General features: G+C 41.9%; 1 protein-coding gene across 5 annotated transcripts; it reads left to right on the plus strand.

Annotated features, from left to right (window-relative positions):
- Window positions 1–842: 842 nt before the first annotated feature.
- PTBP1 (polypyrimidine tract binding protein 1) lies at window positions 843–27,609 on the plus strand. 5 transcript variants are annotated; one of them, XM_069962388.1, is made up of 15 exons: window positions 843–927; window positions 3,526–3,556; window positions 12,323–12,392; window positions 14,168–14,340; window positions 14,474–14,620; window positions 15,111–15,281; window positions 16,710–16,820; window positions 16,913–17,084; window positions 18,779–18,850; window positions 19,212–19,363; window positions 23,218–23,251; window positions 23,689–23,781; window positions 23,859–24,075; window positions 24,158–24,235; window positions 24,322–27,609. In XM_069962388.1, the coding sequence occupies exons 3-15, from the start codon at window positions 12,371–12,373 to the stop codon at window positions 24,452–24,454; spliced, it is 1,575 nt and encodes a 524-aa protein (XP_069818489.1). In that variant the 5' UTR covers window positions 843–927; window positions 3,526–3,556; window positions 12,323–12,370; the 3' UTR covers window positions 24,455–27,609. The 5 variants fall into 5 exon arrangements, with proteins under 5 accessions (XP_069818489.1, XP_069818487.1, XP_069818488.1 ...); XM_069962386.1 differs by lacking the exon at window positions 843–927 and adding an exon at window positions 937–1,033; XM_069962384.1 differs by lacking the exon at window positions 843–927 and adding an exon at window positions 1,650–1,839.
- The last annotated feature ends 222 nt before the right edge of the window (window positions 27,610–27,831 follow it).

Raw genomic sequence — 27,831 nt, forward strand, 5'->3', positions numbered from 1 at the left:
CCTGGGTGAAGCGAGCATTACACAGCATCCAGACCTTACGAGGCTAGAGCACATGGAAGCAAAGAAGGAGCCAGGAGAGGTAAGCATTACTGACCCGCGTCTCTCCATTATGCAGAGCTACCTCTCATCATGTCCTACTGACAGTTCCGCCCATGGCTGCCTCTAATGAGGAGGTGCTGACATTTTGCACCAGGGCCCACAAGCCTTTAGCTGCACCCCTAAATGCAATGTACTTCTTTTGAGTAGTTTCCATGCCAATTCCAGCCATATAGTGGCACACCGTTTGGGACACCCCAAAATAAATCCCAATCAAAACCGCTTATTTCTGGCTATAGCTTCTGTGTCATTTAGGCTGCAAATAGTTAAACATATAAATACAAAAGGGCATAAGGGCCTCAAAGCATTTTGGGACGTTTTTGCAATGAGAAATAGAGTTAAAACAAACAAAAAAAACAGTCTGCACATCTCAATACATTGAGTAAAACCTGACAGGGAAAAAAGAAACCACCATGGAAATCCAGCAGTGATAAAATCCAGCGATTGTGATCCCTATACACTGGTTGGGAACCCCCCAGTTATAGTCAGTAATAAAGAACAGTGCAGTGAGCATTAGCCACCTCTATAGCTTACTCAGTGCAGTGTGGTACAGCGGCCTCCCTCCCCCTCTATATAACCAAGGAAACTAGTAAACAGCCTCCAGCCTAACTGAATGGGCAGTGGCCTCCCCCAGCATACGCTGGCTGCACATCGCCCGCAAAGACCCGGCCCAGACAACTCTAGCCTCCTTTCTGTGGGAGTGCCAGCGCTGAATGACGCACCTTAACTTGGCGGGAACACTGGGGGCGGAGTCCGCGCGTATAGACCCGCCTTCCTGCTTGGATGGACAGCGCTAGAAGCCAATAAGCTTCGGTTACTCTTCGTCATCAGGTCGGTCGCCATTTTGAGACTCTATATGAGGCGGTCGCTTAGACTTCCTTGGTTATTACGGCGCCTCCTCTCTGAACCGGGTGGTTCTCGTGTGTGTCATGGAAGGGTGAGTCTTGCTACCTGTGGCACACACCTGGGAATTGTTCTCCGTCGGGGCCGTAGACTGGTGATGATGGCGTAGGGATGGGAGTTACGGGGACTGGTTAGCGGACGCTTCTTGGGGGGTTTGGGTGTTAGTTGGAGTGTCCGGGGTATAGTGGCAGGCGCGGGGGGTACGTGCAGTGTGAAGGAGATGGCCGCTGAGGTGTGCCGGCAGTTTAGGGGAACTTCGCGGAACTTGCTATGTGTGGAGGATGTGCACGGAGGAGGTGATGTGGCAGTGAGCGCACCCGCTGAGGGGGACTTCTTGCACTCCACCCATGTGTGCTCGGGTGCTGAGCGCTGCTCCAGGAAGTGCTCGGGATCCATCTTGCTTTGCCTACGTGGTGCCCTGCACTTGTGTTACCTGAGGCACGGCCATGCTCCGCACCTAGAGCCTCCCATCCCCGCCGCCTTGCCCGGGCGAAGTTCAGCCCCCCTCCCCCTCAGGCTTCCGCCCCATTGTCTGCACGCACTTCTCGGGTGTGTGGACATCAAAGGGTGTGAGCAATCTTATCTGATCCGGGACACTGAGCCTCTTCACTGCCTCTCACCGCCTCTCCTGTGCTCCACCCATTGTAGATAGTCCGCGCAGCGTCCTCCTCACAGGGCTCAGCCAGCACGTTGTGGACGAGAGCGGAGCCCTAATATTATCCCCAGTGTAAAATGGGCGATGTGTAGGAAGATGTGCAGCTAGATGGAACTTAGTATAGCAGGACTGACTGCGGCCAGAGCTATGGGGCCACCGACCTTTCCTCAGGGCTTGTTCACATGGTAAATTACTGAGGCGGAAACATCCATCTTGAAACTTACTGGGTTCATAAGCGGGAGCAATGTGCAGCTATTCATTAGGAAATGGCAGAAACCTTCTGGTACTTTTTTTGTGTGTGTATATATATATATATATATATATATATATATATATATATATATATATATATATATATATATATATATATATATATATTCAAAAAGGTGTTTTTCAATAGAGTGCTGAAATCAACACTTATTCTGTATCCAAAGCTAGCTGGAGTTTATACATGTGGCCGTGCTGTAAAGCTAACCCTTTATGTGCTGGCCCTTTTGGAGGTGTCTTCCATAGCTTTTCTGAAGCCCTTTTCGGATGCACAATGGAGTGCTCAGTCCTGTAATGTGATATTGCTGATGGCACCTGAGATGCACGGAGGGATGTGAGATGCTGCCAGACAAGGCTACAGCTTGGTGGGGGTGGGACACAGGTTTTAGTAACTTTAAGAGCAAAGTGGTTGTCCTAGGGAAGAAAGGGTCTTCAGATAAGATGGATAGTCTATGAACACTTTGTTTCAGCTATGGTAAAGATTAATTCAGGCTTACCGTTGAAGTGTGGTTTGCAGTGGTTTCACTGGGCCTTAATTGGTAGCCTGTGGCCCCAGGGCAAGAGCAGCATATTAGCTTCTAGATTCTTAGGCAGTGGTCACATTTTGGAGTCTGCAGCTATTGCAATCATGGGCATTTTAAGCGCACACTAACCATGTGCGGCACTACTTCTTGCCCTTAACTGTTTCAAAACTGCATCTTGTATATATGCAATAACTGCAGCTCATCTGCAACGTCATATATAGATGTAGTAGGACAGGCGTTTTTTTTTGTGTGTATCCTTCACAAAGTTGCTTACTCATATCCTGTTACCATGTTGGGCTGCTATTAGGTTGTGCAACTCTTGAATTCCTTAAGCTTTTTGAGGCAGCTTCAGTCTTTGTCCTGTGCTTGTGTATACTGAGCTTAGAACCAGTTTGACTGGCAACAGTAACAAAGCATTTCCTGTAGATGCTATCATATGCTGCGAGGGTGGGGGGTGAAGCTAGTTGGAGCATGACTCAATTCCTATAACTCTTAACTTTTTTTTTTACCACATTTACGATCGCCATGTACCCACCACACCACATTTGTTTGCTTGCAAGCCTGCTGGTAATGAATGCAGTATTTGCTTTATCTGCAACCACTTTGGTCACATTGATTGCTGAGAGAGTCCTCAATCTCAAAGACTATATGTGGATTAAACAGTTTTTTGTTTTTTTTGGGAGCTGGGTGTGGGGGGGGGGGGGGGAGAATATAAGGGTCCTGCCTCCCTGTGCAGTAAAACAATAAACAAGCCCATACTGCCCCCCCCTCCTGCTGTGTGTTCCTGTTCTACCAGATTTTCTGCTCAGGCAGGACGCACAATTTTGTTTCGCTGGAAAGCCCCCTTTAAGGGTACCTTCACATGTACAGTATCTGAAGCAACTTGATGTTGCAGTTATAAATGTAACTAAATTGAACACTGCAGTGTCAAATCTGCTTCAGATTCTGTGTGTTTGAATAGACAATTATAAAAAGCCAGGATTCCTTAGTGATAACATAGCTTCATAATGCAGAATGTTTTTACTACAATCATAGCAATATCACATTTCTCACACCTAACTCTTTGTCTTCTGTTGACAGCATCGTCCAAGATATAACAGTTGGTACTAAGGTAAGAACCATCAACTTTTCTATCTTCTCGAAAATGTATATCAGAGTCTGGGTCTCTTGTTGGCCTTCTGCACGTGGTCCTATTGCTCTTTAAACATGCATTTTTTATGGTGGCTGTTGAATGCTATGAAAAGTAGTTGCATAACTTCTGTAGCACTAAAATTTAGCATCTACTTTTACACAAAGCGGTCTTCTAGTTGAAGGGTTGCAGGAGCTAGAATGGCTGCCCTGTTACCATGGCATTAGTAATTATCACCCTTGGTTGCCTGCCAAGAATGTGCTTTGAAATGCCTGTCTTCTGTGGCTTATCAGATGCAGCATGTGGCCCTTACCATACCTTAACACGTGTGTGCAGTCAGTGTCTACGTATGGTGAAACCTTTACTTGTCACAGGAACAGCCTAATTCTACTTCAAATAGTTGAGCCATGGTTATTGTACAAGGGTCTCCAAGAACAGGGTCTGTAGTCAGTAGGAAGGGAGTGTAGCTGTCCTGTCCTCACTGGTATGGGGGGAGCTCTGTTCGTGTCCACAGATAACCGTCCCAAATCCAGTTACAATTATAAACAGTACAGATAGGACCAATTGTGAAACAATGAAGCGGTCTCCTGATAGTCAGTAAACCATAATATGCACAAGTACATAATCTTCTAGTTTATACTTATCCAAGGAGAACAGACCAACCAACATGTCCAACGCGCTTAAGTATCAAGTGTCGGATACGTCATCAGGGGCTAAACGGTTGAAGTGTCAAATATGTCATGGAATATATTATAATAGATCAAACATCACAATTGCACGTAATTTAATGCATAATTTTTGCACGCCAGTAGTTTGTGTGTGATGATAGTGTGGAGCGCTGCTGTATCCCGTACTCACTGTACCAACGTCCAGGTGATCAACAGATATTTATCCGACCATACGATACTGGTTGTGGATATCTGTCATGCTCAGGGGTCTACCTGGGTACAGACTTACATCTAGGATCAGTCCACAGCCAGCGCTCCTTGTGGAGACATTCTCCTGTCCTTTTGTTTCAGCAGAGTCTCCTCTGTACCCAGGTAGACCCCTGAGCATGACAGATATCCACAACCAGTATCGTATGGTGGGATAAATATCTGTTGATCACCTGGACGTTGGTACAGTGAGTACGGGATACAGCAGCGCTCCACACTATCATCACACACATATAAACTACTAGCGTGCAAAATTAGCCTAAATTATCTGCAATTGTGATGTTTGATCTATTATGATATATTCATGACATATTTGACGCTTTGACCGTTTAGCCCCTGATGACGTATCCGACACTTGATACTGAAACGCGTTGGTCATGTTGGTTGGTCTGTTTTCCTTGTATAAGTATAAACTAGAAGATTATATACTTGTGCATATTATGGTTTACTGACTGATCAGGAGACAGCTTCATTGTTTCACAATTGGTCCTATTCTATAGTCGGTAGGTACTATCTGTACTGTTTATAATTGTAACTGGATTTGGGACTGTTCTGTGGACACGAACAGAGCTCCCCCCCCATACCAGTGAGGACAAGACAGCTATACCCCCTTCCTACTGACTACATACCCTGTTCTTAGAGACCCTTGTACATTTGTATATTGCTACCTTTGATATTGCTACCTTTGATATATTTTAAACTAGTAGAAATAAAGTATTCCATGTTTTAAGCTTATCCTTGTAGTTATAGTTTATGTAAGGATAAAACCATTGTGGGGCTGGTGTACCCTATATCACACTATTGTTTCCATGGTTTTTGTCTCAGTTTTCTCAGATTTGGCCTCTTGCTGTCTAACTGCTTCCTCTTTAAAGGAGAAGTCCGGCAGATTAACATCAGTCAGGGGGAAATTTATTACAAGTACTAGCCTCTCCCCATGACATGTCACAACCTGGCTCATGAACTGACTGCTCAGCCAGTCGGTGACTGGGATGGGACAGGCATTAGTAGTGATGTCATCACAGCTGGGGGGGGGGATTGAAACTTTCCTCTCCTGTGCTCACAGGCATCCCCCCCCCAGCTGTGATGACAAGTTTCAATACACACACACACACACACACACACACACACACACACACACACACACACACACACACACACACACACCAGATTCTTAAACTGCCTGAACCTCTCCTTTTTAGGACCTTGCAAAAATTACTGTTAAGCCTGGGTTCACACATGCATTGGAGGGTTTATTGGGTGCCTTGCAGAATCTTCAAAATAGCGCTTCATGTTGCAAAGGGTTGCTGAGCATTGTTTGTGTGCAAATTATCTCCTGGCATATTTTTCATGCAGTCAGAGACATCTCCCCCCCCCCCCCCCTGTATGGGGAGCCATAGCATGGTTCTGGGAAGGGGGTGCATCCTGAATAGTCCCTCCAACTTACCATTTTCAGTAGTGCAGTCATTTAGCTGGTAAGCTCTCTTGCTTGAAGCAATGTTTGGGAGTGTTTGCGTTGCTGCACTCCTTTTGAAGCTTTGGAATGCTGCCTCACCCCGTGTTTATTGCAGGTTTATTTTTCTAGGTGTAGTCATGGCAGTTTTTTCTTTGTTGGTTTAGGGGGAGCGATGGTGCAAAGGTTACCGCCTCAGGCTCTTCACCTAGCTATTAGTTAGACTGACTCTAGACTGCAAATTGCATTTGTATGGGCTTTGAATAATGGGTGACTGGTGTGGGGTTATCTATGGTTTTAGTATAAGATCAGTTGCACATTTTTGAGCAGATGCTCACTTTTTTTTTTTTTTTTTTTTTTTTTTTTACACTAGTGTTCTTGGGAAAGCACTGATTATTTCCTACCCCCCCCCCCCCCCCTTCCATGTCAAGGATGGCATGCAACTAAAATAAGCTGTTGTGCTGGTGAAATCTGAAATCTCATTTTCAGTGTTAAACTAAATTTTTATAATCTTGCAAAGGAAATGACTTGACTAGTATTATGTTGTATGCCTACATACTGTGCAAACCTTCTTGGGTTGGTGTGAGGAATTGGCTGCCCAGCTAAATCTGTGGCTGAGACTAGACACTACTAGGCAATTTCTTTTACTGATCCCAGAACTGTTGTGCCATAAGACTAGTGAGAACAGAGTTTGGGGGAAGGGAAAGAAAACTTCTATAACCTATGCTTATCAGTTTCCTGAGCAGAATTTTAAAGGGGAGCTCCAGTTACAAAAGATTGAACAGTGTTTAAGCCCCACCCATAACCTAAACCTGTTTGTAATAGGTGTCTAATTACATGAACCGGTCCGTTTGTCTGCAGCATACCCTGCTTCGCACCCTGAAGCTGCTGAAAATCCTCACTTTCTAGTCCACTCTGTCTCGACTACTTCCCCCCCCCCCCCCCCCCTTCTTCGAGACAGAAGTCACTTGATCTCTCTTGTTGCCAGGCAACCCGTAGCACCTCATTTGTAACCCCCTCCTCCTAATGACATCACAGTGATCTGGCCAAGGGTAGGGAGACAGGCTCTCCTGAGTAGTATCTATATAGATACTGTATTTACTGTGCAAAGCAGAAGCAGATTGAGCAAGTGATGGGCAGATACCACAATACAGGGGCAAGCAACAGGCAGTTGGTTCTGACGTGAGATGCATGCTGGGAGATGTAGTTTCTTGGCTGGGTGCCATGATGTAAAACAGTTGTAAAATTTTTTAATTTGAGACTAGGAACAGTATAGACAAGTGGGAAAGGTGTCAATTGGGGGGGTGCACATATGTCTGTTAGTTGCTTTAAGGGCGCAAACCCACTTGACGTATTTGCTGCGTGAATCAGTCTTAAAAATAAGCAGGCAAAACGCAGGTTGGCTTTATAAAAGTGTTCTGCGTTAAAATACGCAATTGCGTATTTTTGAAGCGTGAAGCTACATGCGTTTTTCGCACAGGTTGTTAACAACTGATGCTTTGCTAACAACAAGCTTCACTCTTCAAAAATACGCAATTGCGTATTTTAACGCAGAACACTTGTATAAAGCCAACCTGCGTTTTGCCTGCTTATTTTTAAGACTGATTCACGCAGCAAATACGTCAAGTGGGTTTGTACCCTAAAGGGGTAGTGTGTCGGTAAAAAATTATTCACAGAATAACACACATTACAAAGTTATACAACTTTGTAATGTATGTTATGTCTGTGAATGGCCCCCTTCCCGTGTCCCACCACCCCCACTCGTGTACCCGGAAGTGTAGTGCATTATACATACCTGATTCGTGCCGACAACACGTCCGCCATCTTGTGCCAATTGTCATCTTCGGCCGGCCGGCCTGAACACCTTCGATCTTCCCGAGTGCCGGCCACGTCATCAGCTGCTCAGCCACGATTGGCTGACCATAACTGTGCTCGGCCAATCGCGGCTCAGCGGCCGCTGATGACTCGGCCGGCACTCGGGAAGATCGAAGGTGTTCGGGCCGGCCGAAGATGACGTTTGGCACAAGATGGCGGACGCGTGTCGGCACGGATCAGGTATGTATAAAGCACTACACTTCCGGTTACACGGGTGGGGGTGGGGGGACACGGGGAAGGGGGCCATTAACAGACATAACATACATTACAAAGTTGTATAACTTTGTAATGTGTGTTCTGTGAATAATTTTTTACCGCCGCACTACCCCTTTAAGGTAGCATGTAGACCCTGAATTCGGCCAGGGATTGCATCTGCTATAGAACACTGCTGCCTGCTTGGATAGGACATAGTATATTTGTCTGATCTGGCACTTTAGGAAGGGTAGCTTTATAGATGGTCTGACTGTGCCTACTAGTACATTTATTATAGCATTGTACTATGTCCATTACTAATGTAATGGGTAGGACTTAGTATTTTAATTCATAGTAATCTAATACTTTCCTCTTTACTAATTTACAATGGAACTCTGTTAACTGATACTTCTAATAGCCTTCAAGACTGGAGTTGTGATCACCTATAGACCTGTAACCATGTGATATGAATTTATGAAGCTTTTTTTAGTCAAGACTCCAAATTAGATGCAAATTTTTGAATTTGATTTTTTGTTAGATCGAAAGTGCGCCAGAATTCTTTTTTTTAGCTTAATTTATTAACTGCTCAATTTTTAAAAAAGTTGCATATATTGGCGCATCGCTATGTCTGCTCCAAACCAGGTGAATTTAAGACACATTTACTATGCTATTAGACAATTTACATAAATTTGACTAAACACATTAGATTGGAAATTATGCCAAAACATCTTTCAAAAATAGTGTTTAGGTTTGTTAGTAAATATTCCCCAGAGTTTCCTTAAACCCCCCCACCCCATAGTGCTTTTATTTTTCAACCTATAGGGCTGTTTGGGGTCTCTTGCGCCACAATCTCTAGTTTTCAGTGGTACCATATACGTGTAGATGAGATGTTTTGATCGCTCTTTTTTTGTTACATTCTATATTTTAAAAAAATAATCAGCATTTCTGTTTTTTTTTTTTTTAAGCAGTTCACCATACAGGAACACTATAAAATTTTATTAGATCAAAAAATTATGTATGCTTTGCTTATTTTTAGGTGTGTTTATAAATAAAATAGGAAAAGATTTAAACTTTATTGGGACAGGGACAATGTTAATGCAAACTGGCAACAATGTCCGTGACTACTACGGAACTTGGGGTGCGTTTACACACAGATTTCTGACAGATTTTGGAAGCCAAAGCCAGGAATGGATTTAAAGAGGATAGATCCCAGTCTTTCCTTTATGACCTGTTTTTAGTCTGTTCCTGGTTTTGGCTTCAAAGATCTGTCAGATAAATCTGTCTGTGTAAACGCACCATAACGTAGTGTGATAGCCGCAGACAATTAAAAAAATAAATAAAAGATACTGTCACACACACACACACACCTGCTGCTTAAAGCTCCACCTAGGTAACACTGTTTACTCAAATGAATTGATTTTACAGCAGAAAGAAGACACGTGTTATACAGGTATCTATAGAATATGCAGCAACTAAGCTTGTGGATAGTGCAGAAAACCGCACATAGAGGGCCAGTTCACATGGAATAAAATCGCCAGAATTCCTTGGTGGAGCACTCCGCTGTGAAATCCCACCTGCCTCAGTATGACACTTTCTCTATGGGAGGGCTTCCGTGGCTCTCCGCTCAAACAATTGACATGTCAATTTGAGCAGACAGCCGCAGAGATTGGAGGCGCGTGAGCCCTCTCATAAAGTATCACACTGAGGCAGGCGGGATTCCACGGTAGAGTTCCACCATGGAATTCCCCTGATTTTACTCCATGTGAACTGGCCCTATAGGTGTGAGACAAGATCACGTCAACATACTCGTCTGGTATAGGTAACTTAAGTAGGAGACAGTATAGCAATAGAGATCAGTGACTGAAGCCAACATATACATAAACAGTGTTGCTAAAGTTTATGTAATTTACAGAAACCAGCTAATCTTTTCCCCAAATGGTCTTATATGTGTCATCCTGAATGACTTAAGTTCCTTCCCCAATCTGAATTACCATGTATAACTAATAAAATTTTACAACTATTAATACTCTTATAAATGGAAGAGAATACCCTCTTCTTGCCCGTTACCTTGAGGTTCAGGTCTCCAATGCATACATAAAGTACATTCTATTTCAGTCTTTAGTGTGAAATCGGGCAAAAATGGTTTTTGTTTTGTTTTTTGTATGGTTTTGCAATTGCAGTAAAGTGCCACTTTTTTGTGACTACTTTCTCTTAATCCTAGTCAAAAGTTCATGTTTGGCACACAACAATCATGAGAACCTTGCAGTTTTAAACAATAAAAAATAGCAACTCCCATGCACCACTTTTACTGAGCTATGTGCTAAAATAGATGTTTCTATGAATTGCAGTGAGTAAATGGGTTTTACAGGCAGAGATTCCTTGTTTTTTAAAGTGACACTGTCACCTCCTTTTTTGCATTCTGACATCTCTACACAGGTGTAAAGGGAAAATTTAGCGTTTTTCATATCATACGTCATGGTGTTTGTTCAAGTAAAGTGTCCTTTTATCAACTGCAGATTGTATTAAGTGGGTGTGGCCTTGTGGTATTAGCACCACTTAGCCCCGCCCACATCACCGTTGGTCCCATCCCCTTGACGCCCATTGGTTGGCGGATGTAAAGATGGTGGGGTCTAGACCTTTCGGCCAGCCTGTTCCAATGGCCGGTGAGTGGGTGGGGCCAACTGTGCCGTTGTGGGCGGGCTAAGTGGCGCTAATGACGTATGATATGAAATCCACTAAATTTACCCTTTACGTATATAAAGTGTAAAGCTAAGGAAACGTGCTGGTAGATCAGCCAGCACGCTTCCTAACCATCCCCCTGTCCCCTGTACATAGAGCCCGCAAAGTTAGTTTGTCTCCCGGGCTCTATGCAAATTACCATGTAAGTAGTCACGGTGGGCGGGCGGCTTCTTCAAGTAGTCACGGTGGGCAGGTGTCTTCAAGTAGTCCGTGTTCTGGGCCGGCTCCGGCGCTGTAATCACTCCCCTCTGGGCGTGTGTAGAAAGCGCCGCATGGTGACGTCATTAGGGGGGGGCCAGCATTGCACGTCGCCCTGGCCGACATCTTTACTAAGCTGTGCATGCGCAGTACTGTGGGTGAAGCCGCTGCTGTACTACGCCGTGCAGGCGCAGTACCGCAGTGTCCTCACCGGCTGCACTTCGCATGCGCAGCTTAGTAAACGTCGGCCAGGCCGACGTGCAATGCTGCCCCCCCCAATGATGTCACCATGCGGCGCTGCTTTCTACACGCCAAGAGGGGCATGATTACAGTGCCGGAGCCGGCCCAGAACACGGACCACTTGAAGACACCTGCCCACCGTGACTACTTGAAGAAGCCGCCCGCCCACCGTGACTACTTACATGGTAATTTGCATAGAGGCCGGGAGACTAATAAACTAACTTTGCAGGCTCTATGTACAGGGGACGGGGATGGTTAGGAAGTGTTCTGGCTGATCTACCAGCACGTTTCCTTAGCTTTATAGCCAATTTTTGTATGATTGGTTCCCTTTAAAAGTAACAGTATTTACTTGTAGCTATGTTGTATCCTCTTAAAGGGATAGTGCTGTGTTCAACATCTATTCACTAAATAACACACATTACAAAGTTATACAACTTTGTAATGTGTGTTATTTAATTGAATGGCCCCCTTCCCCGTGCCCCCCACACCCCCGGAAGTGTAATGGCGTATACTCACTGAATTACGGTCGACCCCAGCTCCCATCTTGGGACAATGACGTCATCTTCAGGAGGCCATGCCAGCCCCCCTCCAGCATGTCATCAGCTGCTCGGTCGCGATTGGCTGAGCATAACTATGCTCAGCCAATCGCGGCTGAGCAGCTGATGACACTACAGGGGGGCCGGCATGAAGGAGGGCTTGAGCGGTCCGGGAGGCCTCCTGAAGATGACGTGTTCGACACAAGATGGCAGCATAGCAGGTACATCAATGCTAGAAATGTCTTGTCACAGACTGGGTGTATTTGGAAATATAAACTTCCTGTAAATATTACTTTCTGTAAAATTGTGCCAATTTTAATCTGCTTAATCGTGCTGATTGGGCAGATTATCGCTCCGTGTAATAGTGGCTTTAGGGTGTCCTTTTGTAGGTTTCACCATTCACTGCTGTCGCCCCTTATTTTAAGCTAGCCCTTTTGCATTCATTGAATCTTCATACTGTGGTGTACTATGGGGTTCTGCTGTTAAGTAATAGCTTGAAATGACAAAATATGCACTTCTGCACAGAATGTTTTCTTTAACTTTCTATTCTGTACCCTGTCATACACTTTCTGTTCTCTTTCAGCGGGGATCTGACGAACTTTTCTCTTGTGTTACTAACGGACCTTTTATCATGAGCAGCTCTGCTTCTGCAGGTAAAGTTTCTTCTCTGGGATTTCTGGCTCTATAGTTCACACATTTCCAATTTGCTGGTCTTAGTTTATATATATATTTTTCATTGACCTTTCAGTAGCCATTATGTTACACCAAATCATCATGCAGTGTTTGACTCTCAATTGAATGCATGATATGCTAAAACCTGGGAATATTTTAAAGGTGTCTGGGGAAAAATTGCGGGACAGGCTAAGCGGGCTGTTCCTGTGGTGATTTTTGATGGGGAGTGTACTGCTGCGTAGAGAGAGTTAGTTAGTTAGTTAGTTAGTTAGTTAGTTAGTTAGTTAGTTAGTTAGTTAGTTAGTTAGTTAGTTAGTTAGTTAGTTAGTTAGTTAGTTAGTTAGTTAGTTAGTTAGTTAGTTAGTTAGTTAGTTGTTGTTTTTTTTGTTTTTTTTTGGATGGACAGCACTTTTAGTATTTGAATCTGGGTTTATAAATAAATGCTTAAGTGTAAGCCTTTAAACTCTACTGGCTTCTACAATTTGCTTTATACTACAGCTTCTATATCTGTTGCATTTAATGCATTTTTAGTGACTATTACAAACACTTCAAGATTACACACAGGGGTGGTTTCTCTCATAATCCCAAAATTATTTCTACCGCTTTAAAATAACTATAGTTATGGTTAAATGTAAAGATTATCCCACCTGACAACCAAAGTTCTCAGCATACACTGTTCCATGTTGAAAACTGTGCTTTCACTGGCAATCATAGGACGTAGTTGTCTAGTGTATTTATCTAAAGCAAGTGGAAAATACACTTGCAGTGATATAATTATAACACACATTGACACATATCATTTACCATGTGTATTCCTAGTAGAAAGTCAGACCAGGAAGCAGATTAATCCCATTGCATGGGGACAATATACATTGCAAGGGCTGTTCTGTGTTAAAAAGGTGACTGAATGACCTCCAGATTTGTCATGTTCAATCCACCTGTACATTTACAGATGCTTTTTAGCCAGGATTTTCAAAGCTATAATCAGGAAATTACGATTGATGCCAATATTATAATTTTGTATTGACTACTGGCTTTTGTAAGTGTTAAGATTACTTGCATTTTAATAGAACAACCTTGTATCAACTTGTTAGAACTATCAATGTTGAATTACATTGGATTGCATTGGCAGTCCATCTAGGTCACGTGACGGAGCCGGGAACGAATGCACTGTGCGTGTACTTCTCCCTACTCGTTCTTCTGGTTCGTCGCTGGCTGAACACTGACAGATTAAAACTTTTGATATGTTTTTCTGCCATATCAGATTTTTTTTTTTCCTAAGGCTGGGATCACAGGAAGTTTTTTTTTCTTTTTCTTTTTTTCTCATCCATTTTTGCAAAAAGATGGAAAAACTGATGCGGTTGTGTGCATCTGTTTCGATCCGCTTTTCCATTGACTTAATTTACTCCGTTTTCATCCTTTTGACTCCTATTTAAAAAAAAAATAAATAAAATAAAAGCATGAAAACTGAGTAATTGAAGTCAATGGAAAAGCGGATCGAAACAGATGCGCACAATCGCATCCGCTTTTCCTTTGACTTTAATTACTCCGTTTTTCTTTTTTTTCTTTTTTTTTTTTTTTTTTTTTTTATAAATAGGAGTCAATGAAAAATTTTTTCAGAACTGTTTTCTCATCCGTTTTTTGCAAAAGATTAAAAAATGGATCGGAAAAACGTGTGAACACAGCCTAATGAAGGTGCTCATTTAAGTACATGGAGAATATTAAAAGGTGATCTTAATGCCATGTATTTTTGCAGCAAATGGAAATGACAGCAAGAAATTTAAAGGCGACAACAGATCTGTAGGTGTTGGTTCTAAAGTGATCCATGTCAGAAAGCTTCCAGGGGATGTTACAGAAGCTGAAGTCATAGCTCTCGGCCTTCCTTTTGGGAAAGTGACTAATCTCTTGATGTTAAAGGGCAAAAACCAGGTAACATATATTTTTTTTTTATTGGGTTGCTACCATATAGGAGATCAGATCTCCATGAGTGTGGCCAGATTGTAGATAAAAGCCTTCATAGTGTTAATCTCAGTGTTTGCATTCATTTTTCTTTTTTCTTAAGGCTTTCATAGAGATGAATACTGAAGAAGCTGCTAATACTATGGTAAATTATTTTGCCACGGTCACACCAGTGCTCAGGAGCCAACCTATCTACATTCAGTTCTCCAACCACAAAGAACTGAAGACTGACAACTCGCCTAACCAAGCAGTAAGCACCATGTAGCTGTACACCAAGATCTTGTCTGCTTTTGCACATGGCAGAATTTGACATATTTGATATGTTGATGTAAATGGCATATTAAAGGGGTGGTTCTATTTTAAGGCTCCGTTCCCACTGAGCAAAGCTAGCGGAATTCCGCGACGGAATTCCGCTAGCTTTAAGTGGGAACGGGGCCTAAATTAGAGATATGGGGGTCTGACCTCTTATGGGTGGTAAAGGGATAACTTTTTATTTGTGGGTGAGAATCTAACGTCTCTTGCAGCAGATGTTAAGTGTAAACAGTCTGCCATGTGTTGGCTAATGTCCCTGTGTAGAAGAAATTTGGCTTAAGACCAGACCTTTCCTTGCCAAAGTAGCTGTAGAGTGTAAAATGAGACTGGCGGATGTTATTGACATTGCATTAAAGAGATTGTTTGTTTGTAACTGGTATAAGGTGGATGATCTTGTCTAAACCATTCTGTATGGTCTTTTTCTATAGAGGGCACAAGCGGCTCTACAGGCTGTGAATTCTGTTCAGTCTACCAGTATTGGGCTGTCTGCTGCAACTACCACAGTGGATGCTGGCATGGCCATATCCGGGCAGAGTCCAGTCCTTAGGATAATTGTGGAAAATCTCTTTTATCCGGTTACTCTTGATGTTTTGCATCAGGTAAGTTTGTCAACCATTACAAACTGTGGAATTGTGGTCATATAGATCTTTGTTTTTAACAGTGCCACGTGTTGAAATAATAATGCACTATGGTTGCAGTCATAGTGCATTACACCTGCAGTATAGGTCACCCAGGGCTGTGGAGTCAGTAAACTGCAGCTCCGACTTCTGAATTTTATCAGGCCCGACTCTGCCTTCTGCTCCTTCATAATGGCCAGTCGTATACTAGGAGTTATTTATCACACTGGCTCAGCAGCTTCTCCCTAATGACCTACATGATCCTGGGGCGACTTCTGAGTAAATAAGGAAAGATATAAAGCGGCTTCTCCTGTGTGCAGAGGATGCAGACAGTCTCCAGCCTCCATGTCCTGAACAACTCAAAACTAGACTAGGAGCATTTGGTCTTTTAGTTTCTAACTAAATAATCACCATACACACAAATACTGCTAACAATGCCAGATACCTGTAATAGAGGGGTCACTGTGGGTGTGGGGGCATGCCATAGCACACGCACACGCGCACACACACACACACACACACACACACACACACTGCTGCAGCCATAGCATGCGCACACACAGCTTGCTGCAGCCAACATAGAACACTGAAGAAAAACACCACATTAAGGACAGTTTACTGCTACCCTACTTATTCCTCCTCCTCTATATTATACAGGATATCTTCAGATTACACTGCTGCTAATATACAGGCATCCAGGAAGAGAACAGCACAGATCTGCCCCCACACAATGGACTCTTCCAGCTCAGAAACAAACTGCCAAATAGAGACCGACAACTTTTTCCCAGCTTTTTCCCTTGTTATAACTTTTTCCTGGCCACCCTTATCTAGTAGGGCCAGTGTCCTATTAGAATGTTGCTCATAATATATATTGATGAGCAAAACTTAAATTCTTTAGAACAATTTAGAATAGAGTTTTGATATGAATTTAAGTCTGAGTCAATACATTTTTTTTTTTTTTTTCGAGTCCAGCCAAAACTAACGACTCCGACTCCACAGCCCTGAGGTCGGCTCTAGTTTGATAAGCTTGTTGAAACCTTTTCAGATTCCCCCTAAACATATGAACAGTGTAGGGACTTAAAAATAAATTACTCTCCTGAGTACCCCTTTAATCATTACATTTATTTGTTATAGTATGGTGTGTTACAGCCTAGAGGTGCTAGCAGGGTGAGTGGTGATAAGAAACAGGGAAGCAGGATCCAGCTCTGTAACTATAGCACTTGAACAGAGCCAGGGGATTGGTTACTGCAGGGCTTGGCTAGCCCTGCCGTTCCCACCATGAGTATTGGTGGTAGCAGAGGGGCCTATATCTCCTGTATCCTTTAAAAATCTAATCCTAAAGGAACCTTGATGCACTAAAAGAATTGCTTAAAATATTCATTTTAGGTTTAAACCTGTTTTGTCTTTCAGATATTTACAAAGTTTGGAACTGTACTTAAGATAATAACCTTCACAAAGAACAATCAGTTTCAGGCACTTCTGCAGTATGCTGATCCTGTGAGTGCCCAGCATGCAAAACTGGTAAGCAGAGTTTTGATAAAATTGCATCACAATATAAAGTAAAGAACCTTAGTTATAACTACAGTTATAAACCATTTTCTTCCTCCCTCTAGTCCCTAGATGGCCAGAACATCTATAATGCTTGCTGTACGCTTAGAATTGACTTTTCAAAGCTCACCAGCCTTAATGTAAAATACAACAATGACAAAAGCAGAGATTACACACGCCCTGATCTGCCCTCTGGTGATGGACAGCCTTCATTGGATCAAACTATTGCTGCCTTTGGTGAGGATAAATCCAATATAAGACTGTGATTATTGTGCTATTTTTAAATTGGTTTTCTGGGCAAAATATACTGCTGACAAAATATACTGCTGACCTATCTACAGTATGGGTAATCTGTCACTGCAGGGGGTTGCGGACACCAGCAGCCCCAACAATCAGCTGTTCAGCACCGGCACTACATAATGAATGGGGCTGGTAGCAGTTGGCTTTGCCTATTTTACTGTGGTTGAACCTGGTTGCTGTAGATTAAATTAGACAGTCTGTCCCCTTGAGATGAACGTGAAACATCACTGAGCTTGCTCTGTGACCTTTTTAAGAGGTCATTCCACAGGGATCTGATGTTAGGGGCCCTATTCCACCTGATTATCGTTCAGATTATTAAATCGTTTGAATCTAAACTAGATTCAATCGTTCGTTTGAATAGCAGTTAACGACTAACGTCCGAACGAGAGATCGTTGATAGTTTAAGACCTGGACCTATATTTATCGTTGCTTGTTCGCATTTAATAAGAAGTCGTTCGCGGTAGTGACTAATAATCATAAGTAACGATTATCCTTCCATGTAAATGGGCGAACTATTTCAGGTCTTTCGTAATAACGGACACTTGGGATTCTTAATCGTTAACGATTATGCGAACGATAATCGTCCGGTGTAATAGGGCCCTTACACATCACCGCAATGCCATACAGATCACTTTACAGCAGCCTCAATCTTAGCTTAGTTTTAGCCTCAGTGGTGAGAATAAAAACTGCAGGCTCTCTGGATTATTTTATAATGTAGATAAAAATGGAAAATTAGGTTAAGGGCTCAGCCACACTAGCGTTTTTCTTTGTTTCTAACAGATCCGTCTATATTTAAACGGATGAGCATAAACTGATGAGCAGACTGATGCAAACTGATTGCAAAATGTTCATCTTTTTTTAATGGTCCGTTTGTATTTTGGCTTAAAAAAACTTGACTTTTGTACATCAGTTTGCATCAGTCAGCATCCGTTTTTCTATCCGTTTATTTTTCTTTTGATTTCTTGCTGCTACTGCGCATGCTCAGTGCAAAAACGGATGAAGAAAACGGATGTAAACGGAAATACCTTCAGTTTTAGATCCGTCCTCATTGACTACAATGTAAAAAAAAAACGGAAGTGCACTTTCCGTTCGTGATCCGTTTTTTAAGCGGAAAGAAAAATACTGCAAACACTATTTTTTTCTTCCGTTCAAAAAAACGGATCTTGAACGGATTGCATGCAAACGGAGCACACTAATATATCATGGGAGTCTATGGGGATTTTAACGGATCCGACAATTTCCGTTTTGCTTACTGCAAAACGGAAAAGGTAGACTGAATGGTGCCGGATGGTCAAACGCTGATGTGAACGTAGCCTAAGTCACTAAAAATATTTAACATAAAAACAAACTGCATGAATGAAGTGAAATTTTAGTCTGTACTTTATCATCTTGCTTTCCGAGAAAACAAAGGAGAAGCAAAAGCATAACATACGTGGATGCTTAGTTTTTTTTGTTTTTTTTTAGCAGTCTGCACCAACTTCTAATTTGTCGGGGACTTGTCAGATGTTGTAATCATGCACAATTTATATTATACTATTTTTCCTGGCCTACAGTGCTTAAATGTAACCTCAGTATAATGTCACTTCCAAGTTTCAATACAAACTATTAATGGAAATGTTCTCAATTCTCAGGAGCCCCTGGACTGATATCTGCCAACCCATATGCTAGTGCAGGTTTTCCACCAGCCTTTGCTATTCCACAAGGTAAGGGTTTTTGTTTGGTCTTGTAGTTTGTGTCAAATTAAATCTATTGGTGTTTGGTAGAACATTTGAAGAAGCTGCACAGATGGTTGTGAACTTTAAATTTCCTTGACTTGTGTACAACTTATGTTAGCGATATATTAATCATGCAACCACTACACTGTCATCTGCAACAAACATGGCAACTAAATAAAGCCTAATACCCATTGAGTCTACCGTTTCTTGTTGCCCACCTAGAATAGTATAAATGGGGTTCTATCTTGGAATGAAAGGCTCTTAAATATAACAGCGTTTCTTGAATTATTGAACATGCCTGTCTTGTTGCTATTGTGTCTAGTAGATGTAGTGATTGATATAGTGGCAGACTTTTTCTCTTTGCCAGGTGTCCATGGAACACTTACACCCCTTGCACTACCAACAGCAGCGGCAGCGGCAGCAGCTGCCAGCAGACTCGGCATACCTGGTTTAGGCATTCCGGGAAACTCTGTTTTGCTTATCAGCAACCTTAGTCCAGAGGTTAGTTCTTTTCCTTGTCTTCAGTCATCAGTTATGTTTTTGTTTTTTGACCTGTGGTACAGACATTAAAATATGCCCTAATGAAATGAATACTTTAACAGCTGGGAGGCCTGCTGGCTGTAGATCAGATCTGCGCTGCCCTGTTGGCCAGTACAGCACAAATATACTGTGCTGATAGGAACTGCAAAATACACTGTACACGTGGTTGGAGTCTGGTGTATTAATGAGGGAAAGGCTTCCTCATCTCTCCACCTCCTTCTTGCCTTCCCATGTGAAGAGGCTGGGTATATAGATACACATCAGCCAGCTCTCAATGAGAGGTCACTGCTTTCATGAATTCACTGGTCTTATAAACTAGGGGTTCAGTATGTTCTTAAAGGGGTTTTCTGACCAAAAGATACTAATGCACAGTCTACAGGCATCCCCACTACACAATTAGGGCCAGAAGCAACAGTCTCCATTCACTGTATGGCAGGTGTAATGTGTAACTACAGTTCAGCTCATGTTGAAGTGACTGGCTTGTGTGGGCACAACTGTTTCTGGCCACATTCCTGGTGTAGTGCCGGTGCGGAACAGCTGATCAGTTGGGGTGTTTGCTCAGTCATTTAGTTGTCAGAGTGCTGTCTTGTACATAACTTAAAGGGGTATTCCACTCAGACATGGCTTTTGACATGTTGCTGCCCATGTTGAGACTAACGATTCCTACCATACTTATCTATTCAGTCTTCCAGTTCTCCCAGTTTCTACTAAAAAAAACACGTGTGTGAGCCTTTGTCTCCCCCTCCTCCTCCCTTCTGAGACTGCTGATGTAGACAAGTCCCTGGCAGGCTTCATCTGCAACATTGTAGCTTCTTTGTAATGCTGGAAGGGTTAATCTCAGGTAAAGTTGCCAATGAACTCGCTGATTTAATCCTCCCTGTATTACGAAGAAGCTGCAATGTTGCAGATAAAGCCTGTCAGGAACTTGTTTAAATCAGCTGTCTCAGAAGGAGGGATGGGGGAGACTGAAAGAATGGCTCACACTTTTATGTTTTCTGCAGCAGCTGAGAACTGGGAGGAGACTGAATAGATAAGTGTGGAATGAACTGTAATTTACCATGGGCACCAATGTATGAAATGTTTTATTTGAGTGGAATACCCCTTTTTAATATATTTTGACCAAAAAATAAAAACTTACGCTAGCTAAACATCATAACTTTATTGTGCATATTTTGGCTAATGGTAGTGAAGACTTGTCCCTGGTGTGTTTACACACACATTTTATCTTTATCTGATTTTTGAAGCCAAAGCCAGGGATGGCTATGAGAAGAGGAGAAATCTGTCTTTCCTGACCTGTTCCTGGCTTTGGCTTCAAAAATCTGTCAGATAAATTTGTGTAAACAAAAGCATAGTGTGGCAGATCTGCTTTAAGAATGTCAAGATGGCCTATGAAAGTTAGCCTTGTTAGTTTTGTAGCTGTAACAGGTCACAGTGACCTCAGCGGGTCATGGATCTGCTTCACAAGTGCTTTATTGGGTGTCCACAATATAATGGCAATGTTTTGGCAGATACAAGCCAATGGGAAAGGCAGTTGTATGGTAGACTCACAATAAAGCCCCTTTTTGAAGCTGATTCATGAACTTGGGGTGAACTGATTATTATGCCCACTTGAGGTTTCATGCAAAACAGGGTAATCCTATGCTGGCTTTCTCTGTTAAGGCCCTATTACACAAAACTATCGGCCGTATTAGTCTTGTGTAATAGAAGGCAACGATCAGCCAACTTGGACGACTAATATAGCAATGATCTGCTGCCATTGCTTTGTGGAACAGGAGCAGCATCAACAGACCGCTGTTGGACAATCTAGCGATCACTCCGGCAGCCCCCCCTGTACTCACCCGTTCGCTGCCACAGCGTGTAATAGCACTGGCAGCAAGTGGGAAACGAGGAGCAAACTAGCGCTGACAGCGCTCGTTTGCTCCTGTCGCCCTGTGTAATAGAGGCTTTAGAAATTACTTGGTATGTTCACATTCCCAATAGGTCAATGATCAGTGTTTGGGTAAACACATCTGTAGCCAGTATGATAAGGATTACATTGTGCTGTAAAGCCTGTAGTACTTTGAGTTTACAACGCCCAAATCAGAAAATATTTAAAATTGACCACCTTAGACCACAGGCATTTGAAGAAATGCAGAACAAATCTCTGGCACCAGTTGATCAGTGTATGTATGTATGTGAACCCCCCCTTTAAGACCAATTTTAATAATGAAGTATGCTTAAATCCATTCCAACACCTGACATGTAGTTTTTTGTTTTCAGCAGTTTGATTGCTTAAACGTGACAATGGAGTCAAATGTCCCGTAGGTACTTACCCATTGTCACTCTTAAGTCAATAAATGGCAATCTTTGTCATACATTCTTAAGAGGTTATGCCGAATCAGAAAAACTTAGCTGCTTTATTCCAGAAATGACTCAACTCCTAATGTTCTTAGTATTGCAGTTGGGTTCCATTAAAGTGATAGGAGCAGAGTTGTAAAGGCACACAACCTGAGAAGATTGTTTAATACGCCACAGCACACTGCCCAAACACATCTGTTGCCTGGGTCGCTTTAAGCTATGCCAAATGCACCTCAACTAGGCATTGGGGCAGTCCCTGGATCTCAAGTAGTGATGGCCCTCGGGCTGGTATCACCCCTCTCTGATTGTGATTCACAGTGGTGTATTATTGCTGCGTCACAGGTGGGCATGTCAGCCCAGAAGCGACAGTGATTCTGGGTGTGATTTACAGTACTGTATCATAGTCTCTGGATACGTGCTGCCAGGCCTTGTAACACTGCGATGATTCAGCATTATGAATAACACCAGGGGCACAAGGTTCCCATGACCGTACTTGAAATACAGGGACTGCCTTGATGCCTATTTGAGCCACATTTCCATACAGCGCAGGAATTCAAAGTACGTATTTGAGGCATAGCTTGCAGGAAACTAGACAACAGATGTTTCGACGCTTTGGTGTATTAACAATGTTTGGTAGCTTAATAGTGGGTTTTGATGTGATTGGTTCCCAGACTTTTATATTTGAGTCGCCCAAGCACCGTTTCATACTGACTTTTACCTCAGATTATATGGCACGGGGTAATAAAAAACCGAAGGTTGTACCTGTCACCCTTCCAACTCTACTAACAAGACTTTTCTTGCTACTGTATTTACTTTATAGATCTTAATTTAGATGGAGACAATATTCTAAAACCTAGGTTTTGTGAAAAGAATAGTCTAAAACTACTGGTCATGGTCTTTTAAGCTTGGTACCATAAGTTGGTAAACTGCTTTAATTTTGTGACAAGTATTAATGCTGAATATTAGTTCAGCAATGATATGATTACACAATGGATATTGTCTCGGACTTTTTCTTTTCATTGTATCATTTTTATTTTTTTTTTCTCAGAGTAACTGCCTTTTAAACATTTTAATCTAGAAAACTTTTTTTTAATTCTTGTGTACTTGTTTCTTTACATATTTACTGACCTGTTTTTGCTACTTTGTTTTTCTTTTCCTCCCATCCCCCTTCTTGTTTTTATTATACCTTGATCCGGAATTTCTTTGCCAACTGACTGCACGGCATCTTCTGCTTCCTGTTGTGCTTGAAACAAAAACAAACATAAACTCTCCCTTCCAAAAAAAAATCCCAAACACCCTGCTGTCCGGATCCAACCTATCCTTCAAATATTAACCACCTTGAATATCATCCGTGAACTGCTCCTACCACTCCTCCGGTGACACCTTCCTCGTGGACCATTTCTGCAAGCTGTGCTCTTCCCTCGGCTCCTTTTCTCTACCCCTGTCCCTCCGCTGCCTTGCTCTGCTGTTCTCTAAAGAGAGTTACACCCCAATGCCTATTTATTCTTTTCGGTATGTTTCGCACTTTATTACTTTTTTTCCAATTTTTTGGGGTGGGTTCTGCATGCATTTTTATTCTGGTTGTGTTGGGTGGGTATTTTGCTTTAAAGGTGCAGTTTTACTTATAACTAGAAATATATTTGGTGTGCATTGGCATGTCTTAAGATCAGTTGTAGAACTGTACCTTTCAGTGGCATGCAGAGTTGGTTTATGTCCCTTTAAAATGAAAGCTTAAAGGAGGGCACCTAATGTGAAAACTAGCATGGAAAAACACTGGTACACTACTAAGCTGCCTTCTGATCTTGAAATGCTGAGTGTTTTCTGATTTGATAGTCCATGAAACAAATTCTGCATGCCCATGGCATAAGACTTTTGGTTGTGGGGGAGACTTGAGCTAATAGTACAGATGCTTGTTGATTATCTATTAAATTGCTTGTTCTTCTTCAAAGGTGTATATGGCGATGTACACAGGGTGAAAATTCTCTTTAATAAGAAGGAGAATGCACTTGTTCAGATGGCTGATGGAAACCAAGCTCAGCTAGGTAACTTTATTCTCCTGTTTGATTTCATAACTGATCACATAAGACTTTGCTTGTATTAAAATATATCTTACTTGCAGCAATGAGTCACCTGAATGGACAAAGACTGCATGGCAAGCCTCTTCGTATTACATTATCAAAACACCAGACTGTGCAGTTACCCAAGGAGGGCCAGGAAGACCAAGGCTTAACAAAAGACTTCACAAATTCTCCTCTCCATCGTTTTAAGAAGCCAGGTTCAAAGAACTTCCAGAACATTTTCCCTCCTTCTGCTACACTCCACCTCTCAAACATCCCGTAAGAACGTCATAGATTTTATAGCATTTCATGTGTTTCCATCATGCAGACTTTGTAATTCTGTAACTTATCTCATCCGTAGGCCTTCTGTAAGTGAAGATGATCTTAAGCTTCTGTTCTCACATGATGGGTGCACCGTTAAAGGCTTCAAATTCTTTCAGTAAGTTTCAATATGGTTATATTAACTGGAAACCTTATACCAAAATAAACACTTCAACATGTTTATTTTTTTCTCTTTTTTTTAAGGAAAGACCGCAAAATGGCGCTCATCCAGATGGGATCAGTTGAAGAAGCAATAGAGTCGCTCATAGAACTTCACAACCATGATATGGGGGAAAATCATCACCTGCGAGTCTCCTTTTCAAAGTCCACTATTTAACTTGTGGATGAAAGACTTTTCAGCCCTTTAGAGGGTGACCTAATGTCTCAAAGGGCTCACTTCCATCATTCCAGATTAAAGCCACTTTACAGGATAGAAATGCAGCACTCAAGTGTCCTTGCATTCCAGATTTTATTCCTTTTTTTTTAAGCTTTTTCTTTCCCCCCCTGTTCCTAAAGACTGCAATGATAGTGGTGATTTTAGGCTAGGGGTTGACTGGAGGTTTCCATTAGTTTTATGAACTCCATACTGAATGCTCAACTTGTGTGGCAGTTTCATGCTTGAGGACCAAATGAAGTTTGAGGCCAGCTATGGATCTAGTTGTCACTAGATTTGTCACAATCTACAGCAGGCTTTGCACGGGTGTCTTGAGAGGACCATTTTGAATACTTTTTTTTTTTTTTTTTTTTATTCCAGTACCACAGCTAATGTCAGTGGATTATTTTCCTAGTGTCACACACATGCTGTCTCTCTGTGCCTTCAGGTGGTTTATTCTGTTAAATGACAATGTATTTTACAGGATGACCAAGTTTCTAACCATTCCTGTAGAATGTCGTACCAAATATTCCACTTTGGATAGACCTTTACACCTTTCACAGTATTTGTCTGTGATCAGAAAGCTGACTACTGGCAGCATTGGTTGAATCACAATGCCTTACCCCAGTGTCATATATATATATTTTTTAATACACTCTGAATTGATGCACTTGTTTAAGTGTATGTCCATTCCCAGTGCTGTTAAGGCATACATGTATTTGTATGCATGAGGACCAAATCTTTACCTTCTGTGAAATCTGTGGTCATAAAGGTGGATGTAAATGCCTTACCGTCATTAAAGTGGTATTACTAGTTGGAATGCTGCTTTTAGGTGGTGCAGTGTGGACATACTAAATGTTCACACTAACATTTTGTAATTGGTCTTATGTTTTTAGTTCTCAAATTGTTTGCACCAACCTAACATGATTCTGAAGTGCCTTTATCAACTTTCAAACTTCTCCCAGGAATCCCCAACTTTAATAGGCTAATGTGAGCACAAGGTAGATTGAAACTGGTCATACTGTTAAAGACAATCATCTGTGCGAATTAAATACTTAATCAGTATCTTTCCCTGTATGGTAATATCAAGTGCTGGATTGGATACAAATTGCCATGGCTGAAGTGCTTCTAAAATACATAGGTTGACTCTTGGTATTTGAATTTTTCTATGTTCAGTAAGTGCCTGGAATATGTCGCCTATGTTTTTTTTTTTTGTTTGTTTGTTTTTTAATGTAATTTCCAACCAGATAGTGAAACGTCTTTCTGATCTCTGTATTACTACAGTAGGATGCAAAGATGTGAGAAGTGACTTCTACAGTACTGGAATTGGCAGCTTATGGGGTTATATGGACAGATTAAAGACTGCAAGAATCTTTTCATGTGGAATATAAAATTTAATTCTTTATTTCATTTAGCCATTTTGACAACACATTCACCTTTAAAACACATACTGCCTTACTGCTAAAGGTGTTTCCTTTGTTGGAAGTTGTTTGCAAAGAATCTGTTTGAAGCATTGTTGTAGGAAAAACATTAATCACTGCACTCGCCATTGGTGGAATGTTTCCATATCTAGATCATAACTTGGTTCTGTGATCTTACACTGGAGGAAAGGGGATGTGCAGCATTTGGACATGTTTGTAGATCCATTGACAAGGATTTAAAGCATTCAAGCCCTGCTTCTCTAATTTCAGGCACTTGAAATTTTGTGGGGCAGTACATGACATAATGTATTGCCTTGGTATAGAGAGACATGACTTGATGGCTTTACTATGTTAAAGCCTTTTAAGAATTACAGCAAGTTAAGCGGTACACCTAAAGAACATGGTGTACGCTGGAGTTGACCATGAAGTTCTCCTTCCTGCTCTTGTATGTGGTGACACATAACTGTGGAGAGCTGCATGCATGGTGCAGTGTGCACGTAGCCTTAAAGTGACTCTGTGCCCACAAACCGCTTGAACCATCTTAAAGCTGCTTTTAATACAGGATTTGTCCCGAGGTCTGCTTGGCAGGGGTTGCAGTTATTGTCCTAAAAAAAACTTTTAAACTTGCAGCGCTGTGTCAAATTGGCATGGCCTAGAGCGTCTGTGCATTAGACTTGCACCACCCCTTCGTCTTTCCTCCCCACCCTCTTCACCATTCTTCAGCGCGGACAGGGCAGGAGCGCGCACCTCCCATAGACTCCCATTATGAGCGGGAGGCTAACGGCATCCGCTGCGGAATTCTGCTAGTTTTGCTCTGGGAACGGGGCCTTAGGAATGCTCCTGGCAGAATTTTTCCTAATCATCACCTCTGAACATTGCACATGTGTTGGATCGTTAAGGCACCTGTGCAGTCTTCAGACAAGTGAATAGGATAAAACCTGCCCTGTGGGATTCCTAATGGTGAAGAGGGTGGGGAGGAGGGGCAGAGAAGTGGTACGAGCCTAGGATAGTTATTCTAGGCCACATTAATTAGACACAGCGCTGCAAGTTTAGAAGTTTTAGGGTATAAACCCACACACCAAATACGCAGCAGATTTGTAAGATTTGATGATGTGTTTAGTTATTTAGATCTAATCTGCTGCAAGTTTGCTGTGTATTGCAGCAGTAAATACGCTGCATATACGGTGTGTGGGTTTATACCCTTAAGGACAATAACTGCGTCTCCTGCCAATCATACCCCAGGACAGATCTTGGATTAAAAGCAGCTATAAAGAAGGTACAAGCGATTAGGAGGGGGCAGATTGTGGGTAGAGAGTTGCTTTAAGCTGTTTTAAATGTGTTGTGGACATTGATTCAGATGAACCTCCTAGTATATACTGTGCATTATACCTTATATCAACTTAAATGTAAATATTTAGCATTTTGTATACCTGCAAAAGCTGTAAAACAATATATTCATTTTTTTTTATTAGTGGTAAATTGTATATTTTGATAACCTTTCAGAAAGATTTCAGTATTGTGGGGTGCTCAGATGGCAACTTGAGAAATCCATTACCTCTAATAATGTTTGTATGAAAGACGAATTAAAACTATTTTATAAGAAACATTTATACTTTTCAGTAGGTGTTTACTCAACTGTAGTGCTTGGTTATCTGCCAGTATATGTATGGCCTTATAATAAACTTTATTCTTCTGCTATTTTCCATCTTTGTGAGTTATTTTTCCTGGCTTACTGTTATAACTCCAATCTCCTACTTTGGTTTCTGACTTTTCTATTACCTTTCAAGTTCCCTTCTGCCATGTAACCTGTGTTGAACTGATCCACCAAACATCTACCAATGCAATATGTTTACTGCTGTGCATTTTTTTTAAATCTAATCGGATACAGCCACATGCTCAGTAATTGTTGGGAGTACACGA

This window comes from Dendropsophus ebraccatus, chromosome 3 (genome assembly GCF_027789765.1).
Source record: "Dendropsophus ebraccatus isolate aDenEbr1 chromosome 3, aDenEbr1.pat, whole genome shotgun sequence".
NCBI lineage: Eukaryota > Metazoa > Chordata > Amphibia > Anura > Hylidae > Dendropsophus > Dendropsophus ebraccatus.